Genomic DNA, 18903 nt, shown 5'->3' with positions numbered 1-18903 from the left:
ATTAAGAGATTTAAACACCCCACTCTCACCAATGGACAGATCATAGAACCAGAAACTAAACAGAGACACAGTAAAACTAAAAGAAGTTACAGACCAAATGGATTTAACAGATATTTAACAGAACATTTCACCCTAAAACAAAAAATTATACCTTCTTCTCAGCATCTGGTACTTTCTTAAAAATCAACCATATACACAAAACAAACCTCAACAGATACAAGAACATTGAATAAATCACAGGTATTCTATCACACCACCATGGACTAAGGCTGGTCTTCAATAGCAACAAAAACAACAGAAAATAGCAACAACATGAAAGTTGAACAACACGTTACTCAATGATAACTTGGTCAAGGAAGAAATAAGGAAATTAAAGACTTTTTAGAATTTAATAAAAATGAAGGCACCACATACCCAATCTTATGGGACACTATGAAAGCAGTGATAAGAGGAAAACAGCTCTGAGTTCCTCCATAAAAAAATTTGGAGAGAGCATACACTAATAGCTTGACAGCACACCTAAAAGCTATAGAACAAAAAGAAGCAAATACACCCAAGAGGAGTAGAGAGCAGGAAATAATCAAACTTAGGGCTGAAATCAACCAAGTAGAAACAAAAAGAACAATACAAAGAATCAACAAAACTAGGAGCTGGTTCTTGGAGAAAATCAAATATCATCAAGATAGATAAACCCTCAGCCAGCCTAACTAGAGGGCAGAAAGACAGTATCCAAATTAACAAAATCAGGAATTAAATGGAAGACATAACAGAAACTGAGAAAATTCGAAAAATAATCAGATCCTACTACAAAAGTCTGTACTCAACAAAACTGAAAAACCTGGATGAAAGGGATGATTGTCAGATATCATGTACCAAAGTTAAATCAGGATCACATAAACCATCTAAACAGTCCCATAACTCCCAAGGAAATAGAAGCAGTCATTAGAAGTCTCTCAACCCCAAAAAGCCCAGTGCATGATGGTTTTAGTGCAGAATTCTATCAGACCCTCAAAGAAGATCTAATTCCAATACTTCTCAAACTATTCCATAAAATAGAAACAGAAGAAACACTATCCAACTCTTTCTATGAAGCCATAGTTATACTGATAGCTAAACCACACAAAGACACAACAAAGAGAACTACAGACCAATTTCCCTTATGAATAACAATGCAAAAATAAAATTCTCACAAACCGAATCAAAGAACACATCAAAACGATCATCCACCATGATCAAATGGGTTTCATCCCAGGAATGCAGGAATGGTTCAATATATGGAAACCATCAACATAATCCATATAAACAAACTCAAAGGAAAAAAAACACATGATCATCTCGCCGGATGCCAAAAAAGCCTTTGACAAAAATCCAACACCCATTCATCCTAAAGGTATTGGAGAGATCAGGAACTCAAGGTTCATATGTAAATATAATAAAAGCAATATACAGCAAACCAATAGCCAACATGAAACTAAATGGAGAGAAACTCAAAGCAATCCCATTAAAATCAGGGACAAGACAAAGCAGCCTAATCTCTCCCTACCTATTCAATATAGTACTCAAAGTCCTAGCCAGAGCAATCAGACAACAAAAGGAGGTCAAAGGGATACAAATTGGAAAGGAAGAAGTCAAAATATCACTATTTGCAGATGATATGATAGCATACATAAGCAACCCCTAAAATTCCACCAGAGAACTCCTTCAGCTAATAAGCAACTTCAGCAAAATGGCTGGATAAAAATTAATTCTAACAAATCAGTAGCCTTCCTCTAACCAAAGGATAAACAGGCTGAGAAAGAAATTAGGGAAATGACACCCTTCACAATAGTCCCAAATAATATAAAATATCTTGGTGTGACTCTAATCAAGCAAGTGAAAGATTTGTATGACAATAACTTCAAATCCCTGAAGAAAGAAATCAAAGAAGACTTCAGAAGATGGAAAGATCTCCCATGCTCATGGATTGGTAGGATTAATAGAGTAAAATAGGCCATCTTACCAAAAGCAATCTACAGATTCAATGCAATCCCCATCAAAATTCCCACTCAGTTCTTCTAGAGTTAGAAAGAGCAAATCTCAAATTCATTTGGAATAACAAAAAAGCCAGGATAGCAAAAACTATTCTCAACAACAAAAGAACTTCTGGGGGAATCACTATCCCGGACCTCAAACTATACTATAGAGCAATAGTGATTAAAAACTGCATGATAATGGTACAAAGATAGGCAAGTAGAATGGAACAGAATTGCAGACCCAAAAATGAACCCACACACCTATATGGTCACTTGATCTAAAGTGCAGATGTAGAGAAGGAGGAACACTTCTCCATTACTGGTGGGAATGCAATCTGGTACAACCACTCTGGAAATCAGTCTGGAGGTTCCTCAGAAAATTGCACATAGTACCACCTGAGCACCCAGCTATACCACTCCTGGGCATATACCCAAAAGGTGCTCCAACACATAACAAGGGCACATGCTCCACTATGCTCATAGCAGCCTGATTTATAATAGCTAGAAGCTGACAACCCAAATGTCCCTCAACAGAGGAACGGATACAGAAAATGTGGTACACAATGGAGTACTACTCAGCTATTAAAAACAATGACTTCATGAAATTCTTTGGCAAATGATGGAACTTGAAACTATCATCCTGAGTGAGGTAACCCAGTCACAAAGGAACACACATGGTATGCACTCACTGATGTGTGAATATTAAGATAAAAGCAGAATACCCATGATACAACTCACAGACCATACGAAGCTCAAAGAAAATGAAGACCAAAGTGTGGATGCTTCAGTCCTACTTAGAAGGGGGGAACAAAATACTCACAGGAGGTTGAAGATGGGAGGGACTTGGGAGGAAGAGAGAGGGGGAAAAGGAAAAAGGGGGTCAGTACTAGGTGTGGGAGGAGATGAGTGAAATGTACAAAGGGTCAGGAAATTGAACAGAAGTGAGTAGCAATGAACAGAGGGATGGGAACTGGGGGTGGCCACCAGAAAAGTCTCAGGTGCCAGAAAAGCAAAAGACTCCCCAGACCCAATGGGGATGACATTAGCTGAATGCCCAACAAAGGGGACAGAGAACTTGTAGAGACCATATTCAGAGGTTACGCATGGCCCCTAGTTGAGGAATGGGGCTACCCACATTTCACAAAATTTTAACCCAGAACTGCTCCTATCTAAAGGAAATACAGGGACAAAGAGTGGAATAGAGACTGAAGGAAAGGCCATCCAGAGACTGCCCCATCTGGGAATCCATCCCATATACAGCCACCAAATCCAGTCACTATTGCTGATGCCAACAAGTGCTTGCTGACAGGAGCCTGTTATGGATGTCTCCTGAGAGGCTCTGTCAGAGCCTTACCAATACAGATGAGGATGCTTGCAGCTCACCATCGGACTGAACATGGTAACTCCAATGGAGGAGGAGTTAGGGGAAGAACTGAAGGAGCTGAAGGGGTTTGCAACCCCATAGGAAGAACAACAATGTCAACCAACCAGGCCCCCCAGAAGTCCCAGGGACTAAACCATCAAACACTGAATAAACATGTAAGGACCCATGGCTTCAGATGCATATGTAGCAGAGGATGGCTTTATCCAGCATCACTGGAAGGGGAGGCTCGTGTGTCCTGCGATGGTTTGATGACCCAGCATAGGGGAATGATAGAGCAGTGGAGTGGGAGAGGGTAGGTGGGGGAGCACCCTTGTGGAGGCAAGGAGAAGGGGCTGGAATGGGGGTTTTGGAGGGGAAACCAGGAAGGGTGATAACACCTAAAATGTATATAAACAAAATATCCAATTTAAAAAAAAGATACAATGAACTTGCCAGGGTAACTCAGTGTGTTAGCAACGAAGATGAAAACTGAATTTAGATCTAGCTACAATGTTTATGCTTATTCCAAACATAAGAACTAAGGACATCTGAAAACAAATAGATTTTCAGAGGGCACATCAAAGATACCCAGAAATGTCACAACAACTTTTAAGGAACTAGAAGAGAGAGTTTTCACTGAATAGATCTTAGAAACAAACAGAAATTCATACTTATCATTATTTCATATTTGGTGCGAGGCCTGAAAAGCAGATTATGACAGATAGTTTCCTAAGCCTCTCACAGAGCTATTTTCTTAATTATATAAATGCATTCCAATGTAATTTATATTCTATAGAAAAAGAACATCATAAATTTCCACAAAAAGTGCTTAAATTATAACATGTTTATATTACATATTTTTTAATTTATGTATTTATTTTAATGGAGGAGTGCTTTATCTGCATGTTCACCTGCATGTCAGAAGAGGGCATCAGACTCCTTTATAAATGGTGCCCCATCATGTGGTTGGTTGCTGGAAATTGAACTTAGGAACTCTGGAAGAACTGTCAGTGCTCTTAACCTCTTAGCCATCTCTCCAGCCCCCGAAAAATGCATTTCTTAAATCTCTAATTATATATCAAATCTATTGCCTGGACAATAACACTAAAATTCTTTTAAATTAATTTTTAGTTATATTTCTTTTATGAGTCTAAGCGTTTTGCCTGTATATTTGTATGTGTGCTGGTTGAGTGCCTGGTATTCACAAAGGTTGTAAGAGGACATCTGATCCCTGGAAACTAGAGTTATGAATGGCTGCGGACTATCGTGTGGGTGCTGGGAACTGAACCCAGGTCTGCCAGAAAAGCAGCTGATGTGCTAAATGCTGACTGTCCTCTCAAGCCCAATCCTGGCATTTGTTTGAAGAAGGAAACCTGACAGAAGCTAGAATCGCATGGGAACAGTGTCTCCATGAAGGACTGTACTCTCCGTCAGCCTGTGAGCATATCTGTGGCTGATGTCTTAATTGCTATAGGCAGTTACACACAGGCAGAAAGTCTTGAGCTCTGTATGAATATGCTTGTGTTCCCCAACATAAGCAAGCAGGCATGAACATACATGCATTTACTTCTCTTTCATCTTGGCTGTGGATATGGTGTAACAAGCTCCTTCAAGCTCCTATAACCTGGAATTATGAAGTAAACTAAAACATTTTCCCATAAATGGCTTTTTGCCAGACTATTGTCACAAAATCAGAAAGGAGTAGAACAGAAACCTGATTACATAAATTATCTTTGATACTTCATGAATCTGAACACAGATATGAAAATTTCAGAAGTCTATAAGAAATAAAAAGTTTTAAAAGATACTACTTGTTAGAAATGTTAAGAAATTTGTTACAAACCTTTACAAGAGGGGAACCATCAGTATAAGATTTACAGTGAAAATACAAACTTGAAGAAGACAGTTGGGGAGCTGGGGACATTAAGAACAGAACGAATTGTCACTGAACTAAAAAAAAGCTCGAAATTCTACAGACTGAAAGCAGAAAATAAATTTGACTGGTATTTAGCAAATGAATAAACATTCTAGAAAAATCTAGAAGCCGGTCCATCTGAATCCCATTGGCCTGGGGTGGCCCAGAGAAAGATGCTCAAGTGCCCACTCTGGTCCCTGTGGCCTGGGGATGCTGGCAGAAACTCACTCAAATGCCCGCCCAAGCCAGGCCATCCTGGAGTAGCCGGAAGAAAGACACCCAAAAGTGTGCTTCAGGTGCCACGTTATCTGGGCGAATATGTGATGGGAAAATGGGAAGGTTGGTGTACACAGTGGAGAGGTGGGAGAGAACATGAAGCAGAGAGGCCCATATACTATAGATAAAGGTGGAACTGGAGACTCAATGGTGGTAAGAACAGGCAGGTATGAGGAGGCCATGGTGAGGTCTTACCCAAGGACCATGTCTGGGTCCATGTTCCTGCTGCCTGAGAGGTCTGTACTGATACCTGTGGCTGGCATTGCCACCAAAGGCCAAGCATGTGTCTGTGGTCTGGGATGCCACAAGAGACATGTGGATGTCTGAGTGGCCTGCACTGCCACCTGGGCTTGTGATGTTGCCAGGGGCCACATCGGGGTCCATGGTCCTATCACTATCACAGCCAGAGTCTGTGTTGATGTCCCAGGCCCACATTACCACCAAAGGCCATGCAGAAGAGAGTGGCTTCCCAGCAGCCTGAAGAGAGTCCTCTCTTGAGCTTTTGAATTAAGATGTAGAACTCTGGGCTCCCTCTCTAGCAACATGTCTACCTACAGGCTGTCATGCTTCCTGCCATGCTGACAATGGACTGAACCTCTGAAACTGCAAGCCAGCCTCAATTAAATGTTTGCCTTTATAAGAGTTGTCTTGGTCATGGCGCCTCTTCACATCAATTAAACCCTAAGACATCAGACCCAAGGGCACGAGAGTAGGAGCTGACCCTGCCCCTTGTCAGCTGCCGTACTTGGCAAGCTACCTGGGTCAGTGCTGGAGAGTTTACCCTGGTGGTGCTGTGCAGGAGGGCTGGCAGACTGACCAACTCAGCTCCTCCTAAGCCCAGATCCAGAGCTATGAGTTGGCCCACCCAACATCTACCCCATCTAAGAACTACTGGATGCACTAAAAGGGCTAGTCCTACACATCTGAAACTTGCAGGATCTCCATGACACAGGGTAACAACAGGATATCCAAGAGGAGTCCTGGTGAGGATCAGGGTTGATAGTGTAACAGAAGCCAGAGGCCTCAAACCAAACCAATGAGTCTCTGCAATGAGCATTTGCAAGGAAAGATGTATGGACAAAAGGGTGTACTGTGACACACTACAGCTTCCATGACAATATTTTTTGTTTGTTTTGGGGGTGTTGTTGTTTTCTTTTTTCTTTTTTGGGGGAGGTTGCAAGGGCAGAGGGTGGACCCGCAGGAACAGGGTTAAAGATAAGTAGGATTAGGGTTCTTGATGTGGAATTCACAAAGAATCAATAAAAAGTTTTTAAAAATCTGGGTGTCAAACTTGGTGATATACACACAAAGGAAGCACAGCATTTGCAAGAAGGCAAAGGATCACAGCTGAGCTACAGAGCAAAAGTTCTCTCAACAAATTGGGTAGAACTTATTAATTGATCACCTTCTACCCTTTTTTCTTATTTCTTAGTTCTAGACCCTCCACTTAGTACCTGAAACCAAGTGACTTAAGATCTATTTTTAAGTAGTACAGTAAGCTACAGTTGTTTACAAACCATCCTTGTCAGCAGTATATCTAGCAAAGCGCTAAATGCCAGATTCAGTTTTCCTAGTATAAACATAGTGCGTGAAAATGGATGGATGGGTGGATGGATGGATGGACAGACAGGTGAACGAATGTCTGGATGAATAGATGATGGCTGAATGGTGAGTGTATGGATAGATTCATAAAGAAATGAGCAGACAGATGAGTGGAAGAATATGCAGGAAGAGAAAAGAAGGGAGGAATGGAATGATTTCAATTATACCAGATAAATAGGTGTGAATAGTAAAGCAGGTAACTAAAGTCTCATTCAGTGTTTGTGTGGCCTGCATGTTGCCCCGTTGCTGGGGTGTGGGAACACTGCTTGGGCAGGTGAAACTCGGAGACACCAGGCTGCATTTATCCTATGTTTGCGTTGGGCGATGGGCTTGAGGGAAGTGCCCATATACCACTGGGGTGGGAAAATGCAGTCTAAGATGTGGGAGACCAAAGCTGGGGTCCCCTGACTCCCAGGCACCCCGTTGCCGCTGGAATCCATGCAGAGGAGTTGGAAACAAAGGGTTGGGAGTCCATGGACCTACAATGCCTACAATGAGGAGCCCAAGGCTGGGGCTCCCAAATTCCTGGACATCCAGATGCCGCTGGGTCATGGGGAATTGGGACCAGAGGAGGCCTGTAGGTTGAGGACTACAAGCCAGGGCAGGGGTGGGGGCAGGGGTGCTGGTGGGGGTGGGAAAACTTCAGTTTAGCTCATCAGCAATTGTCCTTAGCTTAGCAGTGATTGTCTGAGAGTGTGGAGGGGCCTTCTGCAATAGACTTAGATGGTGAAGCTCTATAGACAAAGGCTTCCTCCATGCTCCCCAGGGTGCTTCTTGATGAAATAGACAATCCTTGTTTCCAAACTGTTTATTGATTGTTCATTGTGGAAAATAAGTGCATAGTGTTCTTGGTGTGGACCAGAGATTAAATAGCATTTGCAGGAAGGAATGTCTGGAAAGAGAGGCTCATTGGCTAAACCCTCAGGGCCTCTAGATACCTCATTAGCATGGAGAACTGTATTCTGATCTATGTGACCATAGGTCATGTTCTTATGTAGGGAGTGTGGTCATGTGACAGGGACCTGGTCAGGAGCAGGTGAAGCTCCTATTGTCCTCTCAGAGGTTCCTGGGCTTCCAAACTTCTTCACCTTACCAAGTTTCCTGGTAAGGCCCACTGCCCCACCACTCCTCCTTTTCTTTTTATAAAGGAGAGGTGTCACTGGAACAACTGTCTCTTATGTTATTTGTAGTGAAAATTCCGGTTGGGGTGGGGTGTAAGCATCAAGTTAAAACACAACATAAGCCAGAGGGGTAAGGAGGGGTGGGAGCTAATAAGACAAGGGGTTATTGAACCAATTACTTGTTCAGTGCATTGAAACTGAAAGTGAGTTTGTACAGTCTGTGAGGATATTAACCAGTTTTAAACAACATTTGATTTATCTACATAAACATAATGTTTTCCTTACTATCATGCAAATTTCCCCAAGTGTGGCAGCCATTTGGCTTTAGCAAGAGTTTATCTGTCACTGGAAGGTCCCAAGGATATCCATGACTGTGTGTCTCAGAACTCTTTAGTCAGATGCTGTGTCTGGACAAAGGCAGCTTTATTGACGCAGGCAGGTCTGAAGAGATGGCTGGTCAGTCTCCATCGGACTGTGGCAGTGGCACTGTCTCTCTCCCTTTTGTAGAGATAGGCCTGTAGAGTAATCACAACAGGGGAGCAGAACCCCAGCAGGGGGATGTCTACACAGGGTGGGTAGTGTATATGCTCAGTTTGCTTGGGAGCACATCATGGTCGGTTGTTATGGTCCTAGGAAAAAAGCAAGGGTATTTGAGGAATTTAGTACTGGAAGGCAGGAGTTACCTGTGGGGAGTTACCTGTGTTATATAAAGGGAAGCCGTGGGAAGAACTGAAAATTCATCTGATTTAGTTGGTTGAGAAAGAAAATATGTTAATTATGTATCTGGGATAGGCAGTAACAGCTTGTCTGTAAAAGGAAATTGGTTGTTAATTAAGGATTAAATAATGGTTATTAATGTAGTTGGTTTGACATATGGGAGTATATTAAATATTATTTTTAAAGTTTAAAAGAAATTTTAGGACAATTAAGGTTTAGAACGCACCAATATTGTTTCAGGTGTTCCTGTTAGGGAGAAAAATAAACATTTAAATAAAGAGCGTGAAAATTTTAGGTTAAGGGTTTGAGGTGTGGTTTTTTATTTGTTTGGTTGGTTGGTTTTGGCTGTTTTCCAATTTTCATTAGCAGGATCCTATCTACTGTCCTTGCTTGGCAGGCTACTTTGCCTAGGTGGAGGGTAGGGGCCTGCTCTGCCATGCCATGGCTGTGGCTGTGGCTGTGGTTGTCTGCTCTAGCAGGCAGGTCCCTTTTTCTCCGTGTTTTTCCTTGGCTAGTATTGCTAGAAGGCAGGTGGTAGAGGGGTGTTTTTTGTACACCCTAAAAGTAGAGTGGAAAGAAACATAGCATAGAAACGTGGTGGCACCATATCAGCAGTGTCAGAAGGAATAACGAACAGCAGGCATTGAAGGAGGGTTTTTTGTTTTTTTGTTTTTTTTCTTTTTTCTTTTTCTTTTTTTCGGAGCTGGGAACCTGGAAGGAGTTTTTGTTAATAGTCCATTGGACTGTCTGGATTTAGACGGGGTTCAGTGCAGTAGCTACGCCTGAAAACATAGTTGGGAAGAAGACAGTGTCTGTCCTTAGAGTGGGAAGGCCTGGGTCTTTGGAACTAGTGCCAGGTGTTGCCCATGGGCTTCGTTTCATCTGGAGCTCTAACTCGAGTCTGCCCGGGTTACCAGCTGGGATATGCATCAGCTGAGTATGTCCCACACTGTAGGTGCCAGATGTGGTTTCACCTCTGGGATGTGGGAACATTGCAGACAAAACGCAATAATGTTATATTGCATTTACCCTATGCCCTCTGTTGGATGATGGACTTGAGGAAAAATGCCAATACATTTCAGGGGGTGGAAAAACACAGCTTAAGATGTGGGACTCCCGGGCATCCAGTTGCCACTGGAAACCATGCAGAGCTGGAACAGAGGATCGGTGGTCCATGGGTCTGCAAAGAGGCACCTGATGCCGGAGGCTTCCAAACTCCTGGACATCCAAATGCCACTGAGTCTTGAGGAGTTGAGAATGAAGGGGGCCTGTGGGTTGAGAACAAACCTGGGGCTGGGGTGGGGTTGGGGGTGGGGGCGATGGAGAACTCCTGCTTAACTCATCAGTGGCAAGTCTGGGAGATCAGAGGGGCCTTTTGCAGAAGGTGTCCTCCATGCTCCTTACGGCAGATCTTGACACAGTCCTTGGTTCCAAACTGTTCATTTGGAACTGTTCGTGCACACCACCTCACCAGGGTAGACCAGAATTAAATACCTTTTATAGGAAGGAATGTCTAGGAAGGAAGCTTATTGGCCAAAACCTCAGGGACTCTAGATACCTCATTAGCATGAAGAACTCTGTTCTGATTTATGTGACCATAGGTCATGTTCCTATACAGGGAGTGTGGTCACGTGACAGGGAGCTGGTAGGAAGCAGATGAAGCTCCTCCTGTCCTCTCAGAGATTCTGGGGCTTCCAAACTGCTCAACCTTACCAAGTTTCCTGGCAGGGTCCACTGCCCCACATGTTTGCATCAATTTTTCCAAAATAAAATAGACTTGGATTCTGATTACAAGCCATGAACTGCTGCTTACACAAGACATCCTACAGGTAAAAGTCACAGGAGCCACCAAAGTACATTTGTTTACATTTACAATAACACATATCTGTTTATATTTACAATAACACATAACATATCTGGAAGGAAAGATCGGGTGCATGAGAATAAACGCGTATTTTTAGTAGTTTATCACTAGACATACCTTTCAGATAAAAAGCTCTTGAGACGATTTACATTCTGACAAGACTCTAAGCTGCCATCAGCTGACGACGAAAGTTCCTCTGACTTCGGGCTGGCTGTATCACTCAAACTGGCCTCAGTTACAGATGGAATCTTTAAGTATTTTCTTCCTAATTCTGTCTGCCGAATATCCGTCAATATAACTCTGGGTATCCTGCCACATAAAATAACAAACACTGTACTGTACTAGAGTTTTCATGTAGGGGAGGAGAAAAAGAAAAGAAGGTACCCCATAAAGTTTTCCAATATTGTCACCTCAGTGCAAGTAAGCTCTATTAGAATTGCAACATTCAGGACTCAATGCATGAATACTCAAAACTTGTTTCTTACAAATTATAGGACAGATTATTAGCATGAGACCATAATGTCTTTAACTTTACTAACAGATGCTATAAGCAGTACTTAAAATTTAACTAATTTGTCTCAAAAATGCCTTTTTCTTTTCCAGTAGTTATTAAAAACACATATCACCACAAACCAATCCATGGCATTTATATTTTTATTTAAGAGCAAGATCCTTGATAAGTAACTAGACACTCACCAAATGACAAATGCTTCATCCAACAAGAAAGAAAACATTCAGATTACATTCACGATAACTCTAGATCCCACAAATGCGACAGCACACATACTTATGGTAATGCTTATGTCCACACAGTAATAGCATCGGTGAGTGAGCCAACAGGTTAAAGGTCTAGAAATTTACAGTGTATTTTTAAATACTTAAACTTTCTAAACTGGTAGACTGTATGTCAGATATACTATTATATGTCATGTATCTTTATAATCAAAAAACGGTAACATATTCTGCTTGGTTACTCATCTTCTATTCTGAATAAGTGCTTTGCCGCACTACAAAAATGTCTTTAAAACTATTTTTTTGCCTTGCATGTGCCAGGTCCAGGGTTTGACTCCAGCATGATGAGAGAGGGAGGAATAACATCTGACCCTATTGATTTGTTCAAATAAACTGTCCATTTTCAGGGGGGAAGGGGAGGGCAGTTAAGTTTTGCTACTATATTTTTAAAACATTTATTTAGTAGTTTTATTTGTGAATGTGTGGAAAGCTAGAAAGGGTGTCAGATGCCCTGGAACCAGAGTTATAGATGGTTGTAAAATACTTGGTACTAGGAACTAAACCTGGGTCCTCTGCAAGAGCACCCAGTGCTCTTACTTGCTAAGCCTTCACTCTAAGCTGAACTCCTCCTTGTCTTGTTTTGTTTTAAAACAGGTTCTCACTAGGTTGCATAAGCTGACCCAAAATTTGAGAGGAATCAATTATGCTTTAGCCTCTCCAGGAACTGGGCATAGAGCACAGGTATTTGGTTCCAAGCACAGGTTTTTTTTTTTTTTTCGGTTCCAACCCAGGGCCTTGTATAGGCAAGCGCCTTAAATACCATTTTTTTTTTTTTTTTTTATTCAAGATTTATTCATTTATTATATATAAGTACACTGTGTTCTTGACACACCAGAAGAGGGCATCTCCCTTTAGATGGTGGAGCCACCATGTGGTTGCTGGGAATTGAACTGGACCTCTGGAAGAGTAGTCGGGTGCTCTTAACCACTGAGCCATCTCTCCAGCCCATTACCATTCTTTAAAGTGTTCTTGCTTCTCCTTTATTGGATACCCTACTGCTGCCTGTACCCTGGACTATCTGCTGCCAGACCCTACCTGCCCTTGGGCGTTGGAGGTGAGGTGTTGTAGAGTCTGGGATACAGACTGCAGCAGCAGGTGAGAAACGCCCGCCACAGCGAGCTCACCTGAGCACTGCTGCAAGCTCCTTTAATATCTTCCACCTGCGCCCCCTGTTGGCCTTTTAAACAGCAGTTCCCGATTGGCTGGCATTGTCCGAGTTAGCAACCCTTGGTCTCCCAGGCAGTCTTCAATTAGGTCCTCCTGAAGGAGATGCCTTTGAGGCTGAGCGGCCCCTGGTGTTTATGCAGAGGTGGCCGCGCCATTCCTTCCTTCTACACCCCACATTCCCTTATCTATTACAAATATGTAGCTAACACAGTCTGCTGGTATTTTGTAGAAACAAAGGGCATATTTTAAAAAGCTTTAAGTATGTCTGCTTAAACAGAACGTCAACTCACTAAAGTTTATTAAATATGCAGAAGTATTCTTTTCATTATGTAAGTAAATAAAATGTCATCTCATTAAGTTTTATTAAATATGCAGAAATGCACTTTATTTTCATTATGTATTCAAAGACATTGTGCTACTTTCACTATATTCCATACACATAAAATGTGGGACCTTAAAAGAACTTTAGAACTAGGGCAATGGCCTGAAGACCTGAGAGGTCAATCCTTAGATCTCACATGAAGGTGGAAGGAGAGGATCAACTCTCAGAAGTTGCCCTCTGACCCCCACAGGTATGCTATAGTATGTGCCTACTCTCACATATCATACATGCATAGCCATTAATAACAACAAACAAAATTAACTACAGACAGTAACTTTAAATTAGTTCTCTATTTTCAACAGTGAACACCATTCCAAAGTCTTGAATGATGTGACCGAGTCTTCTAAGTAGCTCTTTCCTGAGGCCCGTCTTTGGACATTCTGTTTCTTTCATTCTAACAGTGAGTTATAGGTAACTAAGTATTTCTATAGGTGGGTACTTCAGGAAATCCTTGAATATCAATTTCTATCATAACCATCATAAAAAAAAGTTCTACAGTGATTAAATAGCATCTATGATCTAAATCCAGAGCTGATAGCTAAGTATAGTTCCCTTAAATTAAGGCTGAGAAGAGGGGAAGACTACCACCTGGTACACTCCAATTTAGAGACAGCCAAGCAGAGGTAGTTTTCATTAATGTTGTATCCTAGTTAATGCTGCTTTGTACACTCGAAGCCTGAACTATGCTTTGAAGCACTAGATTGAAAAGAAACGCTAGATGAGAAGTGGTGTGGGCAATAAAGAACCAAAAAGGAGTCTCAAGGTTTCTTTTGTGTAATCTCATACCATGTAGTACTCTAAAATAAGATTCAACTAAGACTCTAACACTTTAAGAAAAATATTGATCTGGGTGTGGTGACACATGCCTATAATTCCAACGCTTGAGAAGCAAAGAGATTTCTGGGAGTTCTAGAATAGCCTAGTCTATACAGTTAGACCTGTCTCAGGAAAAAAAAAAAAACAGAGAAAGAAAAAGTTGAAAGTAAAACAGAAATATATTTAAGTTATCACCAGATTTTTCCAAGGAAATACATTAATGCACATAGAATTTTATTTACTTAATAAAACAAAAGACCCTGATACACTAAACTGATTACTCAATTTGAGAATCAGTAAGGTGCTACCCATTATTCAAAAAGTGAATCCAAAAGTTTTAGGCTATACAAAGAAGTTTGGGGGCAAATAAAAGATAAATCAAAGAAAAAATGCCACTGTTCCTTAGTTTAAATACCTGACAATGGCATAATTTACAGGTGGCTTCAAGTGTTCACTTCCTAAAATAAACATTGTTTCCGAAATAAAGGGGTTGTGTACAAAATATTTTAGTCCTAAACAATTCTGGAGAAGATAAACTGAGAAAAAAATCAGCAAGGGGAGGGCATATTGCTCAGACTTTTCTTTTGAATAATAAACGATTGCCCAATGTCTTGAGCTTGTCTGGAGCCCCAGCATGGGAGCACAGCTGCTCGTAACCCCTGGGCTGCACATGTCACCTCACCAGTTCACAGCTACTGGGGGAGAACAAGTTGGCAGCTCCAGGATGGAGGCATATGGAGTGGGGAGGAAGTAAGAGAGCAGCTACCTAGCCAGCCAGATCCACCAAATCAACTCTGGGGATCGATGGGACAAGTGTTGTAGGCCCTCACATTCCATCCTCATGTTCTCATCTACACTGGGAGAGTTGGAAGAAGGAAAAAAAATCAAAAAGGGAAACCGAAAGCTTGAAAAGATAAAGAAATGTAAGCTGAATATGAAATGTAAGTCAGATAAACTCAAACTTCTTTCCTGGAACAGGAAAACCAAAATTCAAACAAAAATTATTTAAAGCTGCACTCCTTAAGGTGCCACAGACCTCTCCAATGCTGTCAAAGGGTTCAAGGCTATCCCAACATGTCCCTAATACTTTACTCTTCAACTAGAAAACACTCTATGACTGGGTGGAAAATGACACAGAACTAAATGAAAAAATAAATAGAATACCAAAGGTTAATGAAGTAATTAATGTATAAAGTAACACAGTAAAGTCCAATTTCTATTTTACTGCAGGAGGAAAAAGAAACCCTTATGGTTGAGGAGGATGAAAAGGTAAAGAGAGACACACGGCGCGGGAATTATGAGCACAGGCTGTAGGCGCTCACCACGAGTAACGCCTGCTTTAGGAGAGTTACTCACCATAATTTGTTTCTGAGCACTGATCACCTTAGCTCTACTATGGGAAGAGTACCTACGTCCCATAGTGAGAATTAAATGACAATAAACAAACAGATTTAAAGCAATTAGCACAATTGCTAGCCTGTACTATATCCAAAGTAAATGCAAGCTTGATTGAAATTCATATTACTGGAGTCTTGCTCAATGCCAATTTTGGTAACTATTAGACTCTGCAATCTAGTTGAAAATCCAACCTTTTGAAAAGTAAGTATAACTTCACACCTAGCAATGACTATGGTCTTACACTCAGTTCTTTAGAAATGACAGCCATTGTCTCATTCTTCTATCAGGTACGGATAAAACCCACTTGGGATACTTTGGGAGACAAGCGTTGTTTGATGTCATTACAGAATACAGACCTATGAGGTGTCCATATCCATTGGGGAGAGACGTCTTAGAACTATAAGTGTGTGCTCAGAGTCTCAGTAGTATGCTGCTGTGCTGCTATCCACAGCTACCTTGTATCTCAGACGTTCTCAAGCTTTACAGTCTATCCCAATCCAGAATCCAGAAAGGAGAGTGAACATGTCATATACTATATCCGATTAGTTTTCCTAAACACGTAAATGTTACTGGTAAATAATAAGAAGTAACTATAAAATTACACTTCAGAATATCAAAACATATACCAAACCAAAGCAGAAATGAATCCTGGAAAACAAGACAACAAAACTGTGTTGGAAAAGCTGTGCCTTTTCTCATGGCTCCATTGTAGGCTTATCCTCTCAGAATGTCTGTTACAATTTTGCGAAGCAGGGGCTGGAGAGATGGCTCAGTGGTTAAGAGCACTGACTGCTCTTCCAGAGGTCCTGAGTTCAAATCCCAGCAGCCACAGAGTGGCTCATGACCATCTGTAATGAGACCTGATGCCCTCTTCTGGTGTGTCTGAAGACAGCTACAGTGTACTCATATACAATAAATAAATAAATACATAAATGAATGAATGAATGAATAAATAAATAGGAATAAAATTATAGCAAGGCAAGAATAAGGTACAAATATGGGGAGACATTGAAAAAGTAATGTATATAATTATACAAGTCATCTCAAAAGCCATTTCTAATGAAGTATATTACAAACTTGTAATCATACCTCTTTTTTTTTTTTTCTTCTTCTTTTTTTTTTTTTTTGGAGCTGGGGGCTGAACCCAGGGCCTTGTGGTTGCTAGGCAAGCGCTCTACCACTGAGCTAAATCCCCAACCCCAATCATACCTCTTAATATAGCTGCAATATAGGAAGTTGCAATACTAATCCACTTTCATTTTTGTGAAATTCACATTAATATCATCCTAAAAGTATAGTATGTTACATTTTTAACAAGGATATCATAAATCTACTCATCTCCGTGATGACATAATTCAAACTACACCTTCTAAATCAACATCTTAAAGTATGAAAGAATTGTTAGTTTTTCCTTTTTATTTTCTTCTTTTAAAACATCTATTTTTATTTATTTACTTATTTATTTATTATATGCATGTACGTACAAAAGCAGAGGTAGGGAAGTCAGAAGACAGCCTTCAGTCTTCCACTGTGAATTACAGAGTTAAACAGGATTACAGGATGCCAAGCTTGCACACAAAGTGCTTTTACCCCTTGGCCATCTCACTGGCCCATAACTTTAAGAGATCCACAGATTTCCTTTTTGCTCTTTGTGTGCACGTGTACAGGTATGTATGTGTGCAGGAATGTGTATGTGTTCTTGTGTAGATGGATGCATGTTGGGGGAGAATGTGTACACATGTGAATGTGTGTGCATGTAGAAGACAGAGGACAACCGTAGGTAGATGTTGGTCCTCGGGAGCTGCACGCATTATCTTTTGGACAAAGACTCCATGTGGGGCCTAGGGCTTGCCCAGTAAGCTAGGCTGGCAGTGAGCCCAGTGTTTCTCCTATTTGCACCTCCCCAGCACTGGGACGCAGACCCACACCACTACATCCTGCTTTTTACATGGGATCAAAATCAAGATCTCATGCTCTCCCAGCACTTTAATAAGCTGTGTCCATAGCCCTACAATTCACAGGTTTCTTCTTCCTTTTATAAAACTAAAATTGAAATGAACAAATTATTACTCAACTAGAATAATACTGGCCTAAAGAAATCATAAAATAACCACAGTATTTGGAATACATTGTATTTTTGTTTCAAATGTATAATTTAAGAGAAATAATAAATATACCATTTAGATAAATTCCAAGTATAAATTCATTAAAAGAATATGAATCCTGTATCCTGTGCTTCACTACTAACTGCTGCTGCCAATAAATGAAAGCAGAAATAAGTTTATCCTCTATGTGTATCCCACTCAGCTCCTGCTGACCAAGGCTTATAAACGTCTAGAAATTTTCACCCAGGAATATAAATGTGAACCGCATGTGGAAATGAGCGCTACCATAAAAAGACATGCACTGACGTGTCCTTTAGAGAGAGTCAAGCACACTGGGGATTAGGGATGGTCCACGTCTATACTCCCAAACTAGGGAGGCACAGGTGGGGGGATCTCTGTGACTGTTAGGCCACCCTGGTCTCCAGAGTGAGTTTCAAGACAGCCAACACTACACAGAGAAACTCTGTCCCAAAAAAAGGGGGGACAGGGGGCAGGGAGAAGAGAGAATCAAACAATTAAGAAATCAAATTTAAAACAAGCTCCACTTGTTTTATTTTTTAAATACCTGCTAGTTTCATATTCCTACAATTCCTGACTCCATTCTTACTACATTATATAGTTGATTTGACCCATGTGTTTCTATTTGTCCTGTTAGTCTTACCCAGGAGTCAATGAGATAAACTGTCCTCACAAAAGAAGGCAAGGTAGTTGGTTCACTACTCCTAGATACCAGAAAGAAAAGTAAGATTTCTAACAAAACGTCATTTCAGTACTCAAATAAGGAATTTTGTTTACTTAAAAAGTTAAACTTTAGGACAAAATTTAAAGGCAAAAGTAAATTTTTATCTGCTGGGTGAAAATGAAAATAAGGCAAAGGTCTCATGTCAAACTTCAGGAAGCCCAAAGGGAACACAAACCTCCTGCTGGAAATAGCAAGTCTCAGAACACGTTCATCCAAGCCGTGCACAAAGAGTTCTCCCATTTCCTTATTTGGGGCTTGGAATCTCTTTTCTAAGCTGTCATCAAAATTACAGAGCCAAAAATTCATTCTAATAGAGAAGGATATGTATCAATAAAAGTCTGAAGTTGTTCCTCCGGTGGGTAAGAAGTAACTGCTTCTTCTTTTCAGCAAATACTTATCATTTGCAAAAGGAATAAAGTTACTCTGAAGGATACATATAAAGAAGCTAAAAGCCACAATATGTGTGCTGTAATAGGCTGTTGAACAGGATGAAGGGGGTTTCAGGTGAGGGTCAAGGATGGATGAGATCAGTATTTAGAAACAGCAGAAATCAGTAAAAAGGTGAAGAGGAGATTTGTTTACAAGATAAAAAGAAGAAAATGAAACAGCGCATGGCTTTCAGTGAGATATA

At 40.9% G+C, this 18903-nt stretch overlaps 1 protein-coding gene across 1 annotated transcript in view; it reads right to left on the bottom strand.

Annotated features, from left to right (window-relative positions):
• Window positions 1-18903, bottom strand: part of Senp7 (SUMO specific peptidase 7) — a 126250-nt gene that overhangs the window by 51997 nt on the left and 55350 nt on the right. The window contains exon 5 of the mRNA XM_032900304.1: window positions 10988-11179. Coding sequence (XP_032756195.1) covers window positions 10988-11179 — 192 coding nt within the window. The remainder of the gene's footprint in view (window positions 1-10987; window positions 11180-18903) is intronic.

Source organism: Rattus rattus, chromosome 4 (genome assembly GCF_011064425.1).
Source record: "Rattus rattus isolate New Zealand chromosome 4, Rrattus_CSIRO_v1, whole genome shotgun sequence".
NCBI lineage: Eukaryota > Metazoa > Chordata > Mammalia > Rodentia > Muridae > Rattus > Rattus rattus.
This window is presented reverse-complemented; position numbering and strand designations above follow the sequence as displayed.